Source organism: Austrofundulus limnaeus, unplaced genomic scaffold (assembly GCF_001266775.1).
Source record: "Austrofundulus limnaeus strain Quisiro unplaced genomic scaffold, Austrofundulus_limnaeus-1.0 Scaffold481, whole genome shotgun sequence".
Lineage (NCBI taxonomy): Eukaryota > Metazoa > Chordata > Actinopteri > Cyprinodontiformes > Rivulidae > Austrofundulus > Austrofundulus limnaeus.
In genome coordinates, this window is record NW_013952883.1 from 225281 (window position 1) to 236667 (window position 11387).

The 11387-nt window shown below is 38.6% G+C and overlaps 1 protein-coding gene across 5 annotated transcripts in view; it reads left to right on the forward strand.

Annotated features, from left to right (window-relative positions):
• The window catches only part of LOC106529966 (solute carrier family 41 member 3), a 32005-nt gene extending 25888 nt beyond the window's left edge, over positions 1-6117 (forward strand). For all 5 annotated transcript variants that reach the window (XM_014025507.1, XM_014025508.1, XM_014025506.1 and 2 more), the window contains 3 exons: positions 2842-2976; positions 3243-3391; positions 4924-6117. In XM_014025507.1, coding sequence (XP_013880961.1) covers positions 2842-2976; positions 3243-3391; positions 4924-5097 — 458 coding nt within the window. In that variant the 3' untranslated portion in view covers positions 5098-6117. The remainder of the gene's footprint in view (positions 1-2841; positions 2977-3242; positions 3392-4923) is intronic.
• Positions 6118-11387: the final 5270 nt, after the last annotated feature.

An 11387-nucleotide genomic window follows, 5' to 3' on the forward strand; every position in this document is an offset into this window, starting at 1 on the left:
TCCCTCGTCTGTGGGGCTGTTTAATGTCGGACGAGGAAGTGGCTTTGCTTTATTTACAGAGCGCAAGAGCATGTCACGTTCATCAGATAATTAATTCATAATTAATTCACCAGATAATTCAGAGAAGAGGCTCACAGCTGCTTTCAGGACTATTTTTTTCAGTCTGATGAGTCGCTGCCACGCATTGCTGCGGATCAGGACACGACTGCAGGCACTCATTTCAGCTAAAGAGCTCCTCTCCGTCTGTTTCAGGTTAGTGGACCTAAACTGTCCCGTCGGGAAATATGTCGCTACGTCACACAGTAACTTCAGCGATTTGCGCCTCAGCGCGTCGAATGCTCAGATCGTTCAAATCGTTCAAATCGCGCTGCTCTAATCGCGCTTGAGGCGCCGCAGCACTTCCCGACGCTGCTTGAAGCGCGTCCACCATAGACTTTGCATGTAAACCTGCTGCTCCTGACGCTGAAATCGCGTTCGGTGTGAACGCACCATTAGTTATAGTATTTTGGATGTTGGATAATGTCTAGTGCCTGTGGACGTCATCTCGACTTGGATCGACTCCAAACATGAATCAATTGTAGAAAAAAGCAGATTTTTATTTGGCATCCTTTTTTTTAGAAGGAAACATTTGGTAGTCAAAAGTTTTCTCTTGCACCCCCCACCCACCCAAATGGTAATCAGTTGTGGATGTACACCCAGTGATTTCTCTCTAAAGGTTTGACTAAAATCCATTCAGTGATTATTTTGCTAACAGTGCAGACAAACACACAGACACAAGCCTTATTGCTCCTCCTTCACTGTCAGAGGCTGGGCGATAAATAGAACTGGTAAATAGTTCTAAAAGGAAAATTAAACTTGAAACCGCTTTACGACACGAACATTCTCGTTGTTTCAGTCGGTAAGTGCTGCGGTGCGAGATTTAATCAGAGTATGAAATGAAGAATAAAAACTGAGTGCAGGGAAGAAATGGGGGAATAGCAGTTTTGCAGATTGGATTGATTTGAAATGATTCACCTCAAATCAGATTTGTATAAATTCTTTGCCGTTCAGCTCCTTTCTGCATGAGAGAGTCCCGTTCAGCTGTGGAAAAGGGGGAGAGTTAAGCTTCACCTCAGGCTCTGTAGAAATGGGACAGAGGCACAGGAGTGGAGATAAGAATGTGGTTAGGTGTGAGGTGATGCACGCAGAGATCCTCTGACAGAAGTGGATGTAAATCCCTAACGGAGCTCGCTCAGTGTCCCGGTGCAGCTGACAGGCCTTTAATAACATCCACTCTCTCTGTCACTGTTTCTGATTTTGTTTCCACTCCTCTTCCTGCTGCTTCTCAGGCCTTCCTCTCTGTACCGCTCTGCTGAATTCTAAGTGCCCGTCTGGTTTGAATTTCCCATCTCTACTCGCAGGATTGCACATAAACCCAATAAAATGTTTTACTTAGGATTCTTCTCTGTTTCACAAAAACCCATCTGTCGTATTTTATTTCGGAGTAGATCTTTGGAAAGGTGTTTGGCAGGAAGAAATGAGGCACAAACAGTCGCAGATTGAACTACGATGAGGTCAAAACAAAATGACAGTTTTTATTTTATTTTTTTTTTGCAATTGCTTTAACCATTTCTGGTGAAATTAAGAATAAGTAAATCAGAAAATAACTGATTAGGCAGCTTTTTACGTAGATGCCAGAGTTTGACGTGATGATTTTGACAGAACATGTTCTCACCCTGGCTGTAGGCTACGTATATGTTTTTTCTCTTAATACTTTCTAAAGTTTAGGTAAAACATCTCTTTTTTTTTTTTACTCGTATAGTATCTGTCAGTGACTGCACAGACTAGTATTAATCTGGTTTGATAGTTTTGTTTATGGTTTGAATGATTTATTATAACTTTATTGTAACTTAGTGTAAGTGGCTTTTGGGTCAAAACTCAGCTGAGATGTATGGTATCATTTTGTGCCAAAACCAATTGAGATGTACTAAAATTCAGATTTTTAAATTTTATTTTTGTATAAAACAAAATAGAAAAGTTGATGTTTAAAAAAACAAAACAAACATTTTAGCTGTGTAAAATGCTGAGTCAGTATTTACACTGTTCTTATTTTATTCCTTTATTTATTTATTTTTGCAAATGGCTTTTGCACACATTGAGCTATTTTGCCTGTTCAGCTCTAATTGGGAATACTGTGTTGTTACTTTTAAGTATTTATGTTTTTTTTACACATACTTTCCATAGTAAAACGTTGATCTATTGAAATCCTGTAAAGCTTTGCTCATTTTAGCTTTTAGGTTTTTTATTTTTCCTGACAATTTTTAGCTTGGAGAAAAGTACATTGTATTATTATTGTTTTATGTAACTTTGTTGTGGTGAATGTAAGAGGTCTCTTGTAAATGAGACAATGAGTCTCAAGAGATCTTCCTGTATAAATAAAGGATAAATAAAAAAAGATAAGTAAAAAACAGTTTTGTTAATTCTAGCTGTTGTTAGCTACAGTTGTGCTTATTTAAGTTAGTTTTGCTAATATTAGCTTCTGTTCTGCTGAGTTAGCTTCTTTAATTTCAGCAAAGCCCTTCAGCACACAGCTTTCATGCCATTTTCACAGAGAATGCAAAGTTATCTAGTTTGATTTTATTTAGTAATAAAATAAAAAAAATAGTGATTTAAAGTTAACTATCTGGCGTTAGCTCATTATTCTTTGTTCATGTATTTTTTCTTGTGAGGCAGCCTGGAACATAGTTTTATAATGGGAGTCAAATTTAACAGAACTTTGCTTTAGTGCACTTTAATCTGATTTACGGTGTGAGTGACCTTAACTCCAACCCTGAACTGCCCTGTTTGACCTCCCATGTGTAGGAGTGGGAGGGAACTTGGTGGCCATCCAGGCGAGCAGGATTTCAACTTACCTGCACTTCTGGAGTGTTCCGGGGCTGCTGCCCAACAAGCTGAGCCAGCACTGGCCCAATCCCTGCGTCACTTTCTTCTCCTCAGGTATGCTAACCCTTCCTGACAAGCCCGTACATGACAGACAGTGGGTTTTTACCAAAGTGCTTCAATTCATACTTTTCTGTACATTCGTTTGTCTACAACACATTTCTTTGGAACAGAAATGCCGTTTTTTAATCTGAAAGAACTGCCCTTAGTGAAATAAAATACTTAAAGAAAACCAATATAAAGATGCATTATGGTAGTATTTAGCAGTGCTTGTTTTTTATACCCAACCCAAAACCCAGTTGTTTTTTTTTTGTGTCTCCCAGGAGTGAACTCCAGGTCAGCCCGGGTGCTACTGATGCTGGTCGTACCGGGCCACCTGGTCTTCCTCTACGCCATCTCTCTGCTGCAGGGAGAGGAGGCTCCCATCACCGTCGCCTTCACCGTCTGCTACCTGTGCGCCGCTCTCCTGCAGGTGAGGCCCTCCAGCCGCCGGCACACGCTCCGCTCGTGTTCCAAGCAGAGGAGATCCTGATTGTTCTTGTCTGAGAGTTTTCTCATGAACTCACTGCCCCTCAGTCCACCCCGAGGGTCCTCACAGTCGGTCTGACACAAACAGCGGAACGTTTCTTTGGACAGATTTTGGGCAGTGTGATGAAAATGGCTGCCTGTTAGCTAACTGTGAAATAACCTGTGCCCAGGCTCGGTGTTTGAGCTGCTCTTTGAGCCAGAAATGTGTTTTGGGTTTTTTATATTTCTGAATTTAAAACAATCTCAGCAGGGGCGGAGCTAGACAAGGGGTGGCCAAGGTGATTTTTAGTGGGGGCACATGCTAAAAAAGACAAGCACTCTGGGTTTGTAAATTCAAGATGGCCGCCACAGATAATTCCAAATGGGTTTAATTTACTTATTTTAAGAAACTTTGAGCTGAAATTTTGTGATCACAGCTAAGAACGAGCCAAAAACATTCAGAATGCTAGTTACGACTTATTATTCAGCTATTTTTAGACACACAAAGCTGAAGATTAGTGGAATAGTAGCCGAAAACAGTCTTAACAAATTCTAAATGCGAATCAAAAATTCAAAATGGCCACCACAGCTAACTAAAATTCCACTACTTAAAGACTTATTCAGATGAAATTAGTTGTGGCGCAGATAAGAATGATTCCATGCTGATTGCCGATGTGAATCCCAAATTAAGCTAACCACTAATGCTAATGGTAATTTTACAAAGGGCAACAATTCAGCCATTTTCGAACATACAGCTAAAAACATATCTAGTACAATAGCATTGAAAAGTAATCTGAAACAACTAAAAAAACCAAGATCCCCACCCACTTGTTAATTGTCTTGGTGGCTAATCAGGTACCAGGGGTGCCACCCCATTTAGCTCTGCCCCTGTATGGTATTTACTCATTGAGCAAATTAAAGGCACAGTGTGTAGGATTTGTTGTTTTCAGCKACATCTAGTGGTTGAATCATCCTCCCTGGTCCTCCCCCCACCCCCACCCCCCGCTTCCAAACACAAAGGAGTTGCTACGGTGTCTCTCAGGTGTCAAAAACCTTTGATAATTCCAACCGCGATGTCTACCAGCAGCTTCAGGGCTAGTGATGTTTCAAGTGGTAAGATTATGAGCTTTAATAAGTAAAATTATCCCAGCTACAATGACAGACAACAAATATTACATTTATAGTATTACACCTAAAACCGTTTTTGACGCCGCCACCGCAGTTTGTCCTTCATGAGCCTTCGTAGACAAGATGGCGGCTGCCTGTAGTGGTGATCCGCGACCATGGAGATATAAACAGCTTTTTATAAGGTAAAAATAATAAAACAAGGTCTTTGTCTGCAATGATTAGACATGTTTTTTTATTATTGTCATTAGTGATTATCTCAATTTCAGCTAAAAGAATTGACAAAATCCTACACACTGTGCCTTTAAAGCATTTGAAGTTTGAATTCATACTTACTGCAATTGTAATTATTTATTTATTTTTCCCTGTTAGGTGGCCATTCTCCTTTATGTTGCCGACCTCATCGTTCGTTTGATGTGGAGACGAAGTCTGGACCCCGATAACTTCTCCATCCCTTACCTGACTGCTCTGGGGGACCTGCTGGGCACCAGTTTCCTGGCCCTCTGTTTCCGCTGCGTCTCATTGGTTCAAAGTTTGGGTCTATGATTTATTTTTTGTCACTTAGCTCTGAACACTTGGTGGTATAGCACCATTTTTCTCCCTTTTTATAGACAAAAAATGCTTTTGATTGGACAATAAAGCATTTTCTGATCTGTAACGTTGGGCCAGCTCATATCAAAGAATCAACCCAAACATCTGCTCTGAAATAAAACAACCGTTTTATCTGAGAGCAGACTTTAAATACTGTCCTTAAGAGCATTCATTACAGAATGCCAACTCTTAGATTACAATCATTCCTCCTTCGTGTCTGCCAAGTCGTTTCTCTGCATTTAGTCTGTGTTTAAATTTGTTAGAGGAATGTGAAGTTAACTTAGTCCTGCAGCAGGACAACACAACAGGAAACCAACTGCTTTATTGCCCTTTGCTCTAAACATTAGTCTGTTGACATTTGTTTGAACTTTGGGATGAAAAAATATTGCAACGTTTGAATAGATTGTTCTGTGCAAATATGCTGGATGACATACAGGTTAAACATTACCAGGAATTTAATAAGTCAGGGGTTATTATGAAGCGGTTTCCACACACATCAGATTACTACATGGAGAGTTTTCCATCTCTTAGAGTTACCTTAATTCACCGGGAGCATGAGGAGAAGTCCACGTTTTAGATGATAAATTATTCTAGATTAAAAGATGAGCAGACTCAGTTAGTGGCACTTGTGGAAAACATTTTCCAGTACTTCAGAAAAACAAAAAATAGAGCCAAACTATATTCACAACTAAGACGGTTTTAATAGAAGGAACTTTGTGACGGCTGTACGTCTAGATTTTTAGTCAGTGCATCAACTCTGGCAACTTATATGTCACATGCCGTAAAATGTAGAGGATGAACTGGTGAGTTGTGCTGTGGCCAGTGCCGCAATCTTTAGAAACTGAGCCAGATGATGACTGACATTTAATGCCATTTTTTAAAATGTATTTTTTTATTTAACAAAACTAAAAAAGGAAGTTGTTTGTAGCATCTGCTGGTTTATTTTTATTTTCGCAATTAGCAATTGATTGGGGGGGGGGGGGGGGTATTTTCCAGGTACATATTTCAGTTTTTTACCACAATCAAGTAACTATGTTACCTTCAATTCAGAAAATGCTGAATATATCAATAATAAACTAGACTTTGCATCATAGTCTCAACACCTCGAAATTGGCCTCTGTCTCTAAGAACCTCCTACCGTTTCAGACACTCCCACTTCAGCAGGTCTGTACAATAATTTTTGGGGGAGGCGAGCTCTGTGGGGTGGGGTTCGGGTAGGGAGGAGCTTTGTGTAAATAGGCGGAGCTTTGTACCAGCAGGTGTTTAGCCAGCTCCACATGTCGACCACGGGAGATTCAAGGATTTCTCAAACATGCATGAATGAGTCGAAGCAACGCTCTGGGTGTGTTTTTGTTGAGGAAATGACGTTATAACATGATATAAAGCTCAAAACATTCTGCAAAACACCCCCCCCCCCCCCTTAAGTATGTAGGCTACAGGTAAGGCTGATTATCTATTTCTTTTGAAGTGGCCAATATGGGCTTAAAAAATTGGTTGGCCAGTTAACTTCTCTGGTAGAATAAGTATTATGGTATTTAGTTCTATAAATAAATCAGTTAAAATAACTGCTTTATGCTTCTGGAAACTGATTTTTTACAAATAAGCCAAGATTATCAGCAGAAGTCTGGTCTGAACTCGTTGAACCTAGCAGCTGTTAGCTCAACTGACCACGAGGAGCAGAAATCAAGCAGTGACGACGGGTTCCTAGGTTTGACACAGTTAGTCCGTGGTTCAAATTTATTACAGGAAAGCACCAGGATTCACACTCAGACACGAAGCTGACGTCTTCGGTTGGGATGAGGTTTCTGGAAAGCGGCGCGCGGGTCTGAAAGGGGCTTCGGTGAAAAAAGTGCTGCTGAAGTATCAGCTGTTTCCTGGGCTGGCTGCAGCGTCCTATTCTGAACACAGATGTGTTCACTGTCCATTTTCTGAAATGTCTCGTTCTTTTTTCCCCTCAGCCTAGAAAATGCACGTCGGTGGAGCTATTTTTCCTCCACGTATTGGTTCCAAAGAAAACCCAAACTCGAGAGGCTTCAGGTCTCTGGTCGTTTTCACTCATTTAACATCACATTGTTGTGCAGAAATTCACAGCCAAACTATTTTTACACTGTTAAACTGCTGTGGACAGCTTCTTACAACAGAATCCTCTTACAAAAGCATATCAGTTATGTGTAAACCATGGTTAGTTTGAATAGAAAAAAAGAAGTTGACCAATTGTAACCAGATAGCAATAACATGCCTTTACTCTTGATAAAAGTGGCATATATATATATTTTTTGACCTGTCTCTATAATTATGTTTCACTTTGGGTTTCTGCTAGTAAAGTAGGCCTGCACATGTAATTAGATCACAGAAAGTAATGGATTTTATTGTATGTGAAATCTGAGGGTTTTTTTTGTTTTGTTTTGTTTTTTAAATAGAGAACTGATAAAAGGTCAAAACATGTAACCAGTGAGGCTCAAGTGTTACCCAGTTAATGTGAAAAACTAAAGATTTACATGAGGTACTTCAGTGTTACTAGTGCTTTGCTACAAGCTTTTACCGTGACACTGTTAGACACTAGAAGGTGAACTCGATGTACTACCGCAGTTTATTGCACCGACGCTCACATGACGTCTGTATGTTACCTGTAATACTGTGAGATAAGGTTGTTGTTTTCTTTTTATCTGCACAAAAATGTGTCTTAATCAGCAGGGTTGAATGATAAAACTTAAGATTTGTATTATTGTGTATTCACCTCTGATTTTGTCTGTCCCAGTCCTAACGAGAATTTGCGGTACTCGTTGGCTTCTGGTAGTCCAAAAAGCCCAATCTTTGTTTATTTTACATTTAAGTCTAATTTCAGCAAAGTGATCAGATTTGATCAATTGATATGCTTTTTGAAATAATGGTTAAGCTAAAGGCCCTGTCACACTGTAAAGTTTTAGACAACTTTTAAAAGGCATTTACGTTGAAGATGGAATAAAAGAAATCAACTGGAAGCCTATTTTAGGCATGTACATACTGTAATGTGAACTAATTGATCAAATATATAACTTTTACTAGTAATTTGGACATAAAACAAATTTTGTAAGTTGGCATAAGTCTAAAACGTTACAATGTGACGGGGCCTTAATGACGGCTGTTACCTCCAGGTATGAAGAGTGAAAGTGTTGTGTACCGTCTGATTCCAAAATATTAAAATGACAACATTATTATTCATAAATGGGCATATATATATTTTTTAGAAAGCAACCATACTATTTGCTTCTTACTTTAGTGGCACCGATTTTTTTTTTTACCAAGCTTGGCAAAAACGTATAAAATGTAAGCTTTTTATTTTAAAACTTAGTTTTATCGTTCAGCCCTGTTTAATAAGAACAAAGAGAACATATCTGACTTGCACATTTGTTTAATCTGTATTTTAAAGTTGCCTTGAAATCTAAATGAATGTTAACTGGCATTACTAAAATCTCATGTGTAAAAGAAAATGTAAATGTTGAAAAAGGTTATTTCGTTCAGCTTCCTGTGGACAAAACTTGTACTGTACTGCAACGTTGACACTGCCACGTTATGAATTCATGGCCTTTTTCAGTGTTCTTTTATTGGTGGTGAGTTCGCCGTCACCTGAGCGTCCACACCTAGAACATGTAATGTCTGAACATGAAAAGTGAACAGTTCTATTTTAATAAAAACTAACGGTGTAATGATGAACTAGTTCATTTCCTGTCATTTTGTTCCATCAGCTAAAACAGGAAGGCTACAGCAGCTATAGTGCTGTATGTTTTGTATTTTACTATTCTTACTAATGTTGGTGGAAGATTATTAAAAAAAAAGCCAGGTTTGCATAATTAGGTTAAAATTTACGAACAAAGAACTTCGGTATTTTACATAACAAATATGCTGTGGTGGGCGCAGTTCCTCTAAAGCACCAATACCGGAAATAATTTTCTGATTAGTGCTTTAGGGCTTTTGCTATTTTCTTGAATTCATTAGTGGATTAGCACTTGCTAAATTTAGAAGCACTAACTAAGGTTTTTAAAGCTGTCACATTTTTGTTCATATGTGTGTCACTTATTCACTGGTGACATATTGGCATTGATTATTGACAATATTTTAGTGCATTAGTGCTTTAGAGTTTGGGGACCTACGTAAATATCTGAGTTAGTGCTTTAGGGCAGTGGTTCCCAAACTTTTTATCTTCTGACCCACAAAATATCCATAGCAAAAACTTGTGACCCCAAATATTACTGGTCTGAGTACATGAACTTTGTTAATAACCCTAAAAACACAGGCTTTTTGACAATCTAAACAGCTTGTACACAAATATAAATACTGATTTATACTTATTTTGTGTTTTTGTAATATTTATAGGGAAAATATTACACCAGCAATTATTTTATTACCCTTTAAATAGATTTCTGGAGATTATCCAAGGTGCTTCATGACCCATAATTGGGTCCCAAGCCCAACTTTGGGAACCAAAGTGCAGTGGTTCCCAAACTTTTCAGCTTTTGACCCACAAAATAACAGCAGCAGAGACCTGTGGCCCCAACTATTTTTGGATGATAAACATTTGTATCAGGTCAACTAAACATGGGCATAGTAACAATATTTTTTATACTACATTTATCCATTTTAAATACACTAACCTCACTCCTTTGTAACAACTAAGGCAAAAATTTAATTAATTCAGGAAATCTTTTCAGGACCCCACCTTGATGTTTCGGGACCCCACTTTGGGTCCCGACCCCAACTTTGGGAAACACTGCTTTAGGGTTAGTGCAACTAATTTTTAGATTAGTGCTGCCCCTTGCAAATATGGTATGGCTCTTGCTGACTTTGCACTTTGGGAGATAGATATAACAAAAAAGGTTTGATTGATTTATTTGAAATGAAGTATTTAAATGAGCAGCTCCTATAAATCAAAGATGACAGATACTTCATCCAGGATGAAAACCTGAAAATCTCAGGAAACTGGTGGCATTCCAGCTCTGCTACTGACTGAGGACAGAAACTTAATGCAGCAAATAGTGAACCCGTTGATGCCAGACTTGGAAACTCCTCAAGTGTCCAAAGTTGAGAGTAATCCCAGCTGTGTAAACACAGTTTTAACAAACGTAACTCCTCTGGATAAGATGTTCCACCTCCCCGAAACCAACGGGAAGACTCTGAGTTGAGCTGAAAGCTCATTTCTCCATATGGTTAAAGATTCAGTGGAGTCATTTTATGTGGTGGATGGCTCCTTTACCCAGACCACCTCCAAATACACAAGCTAAATGTAAAGTCCTACAACCTCAAACATGGACACCAGTATGCAGACTGACTCTGGTTAGCAAAATTATTATTCCCAAAGCTCTGTTTTTGCTTTCACTCATTTATATCAAAATATTTTTCGATTTCCTTTTGGAAAGCTGCATGAAGTTTGTGCTAATCCCCCCCTGATGCAGCCAGACTGCACCAGTTTCCCCCCGTAGTTAACATTTGTAGAATGGAACGGTCGTGTCGAGCGCTAACAAACACACAAACAAATAAAACAACACAAACAAAAGTAGTTGTGTAAAATTCAACATTTCACTTCATTAATCAGGAACACAGTCATGACAGGGAAAAATAACAGTTTTAAAGACAAACAACCTGTTCAAGAATCAAAGTTTCCTTTACTTGACTTCATATCAGGAAGATCCCGTCACAATGTTCACAACGCTAAAAGATTCTTTTTGGTAACAACAGGCCAAAATGTGCTCAAAGTGCAGTTTTTATCATTTCTGTTGAGTGTCCGGCTACTTTATTGTAAAAAACGAACATTTTAATACTCACTCTTTTTCATCCTTTGGTATAAAGATCATTATACAGTGGCATATACAATCTAATTAATGTTACTACCCCAAGCCACATAAACACCTCTGTCTGTTCTTTATACAACGTAAACTGAAAAATAGATACATAACATTTCATTTTAATTATTTTCTATATACCTCCTTTTTTATGTAAACCAACATGCAGTTTCTTTGGGGCGGGACAATATAATCTAAACATAATTTTTTTTCTTTTAATGCAAACATTTCTCTAAATTTGAACATTTTGAAGCAAACATGAAACATGTTTTCTTCCCCTGTGCTAACGTTTAGCTCCACAATGCTAACACAGCCTAGAAGCAAGAAATTAAACATGAAGTGGGTTTTTTTTTTTGTATGTGTGTTTGTGTCTGTGTGTGTGTGTGTGTGTGTGTGTGTGTGTGTGTGTGTGTGTGTGTGTGTGTGTGT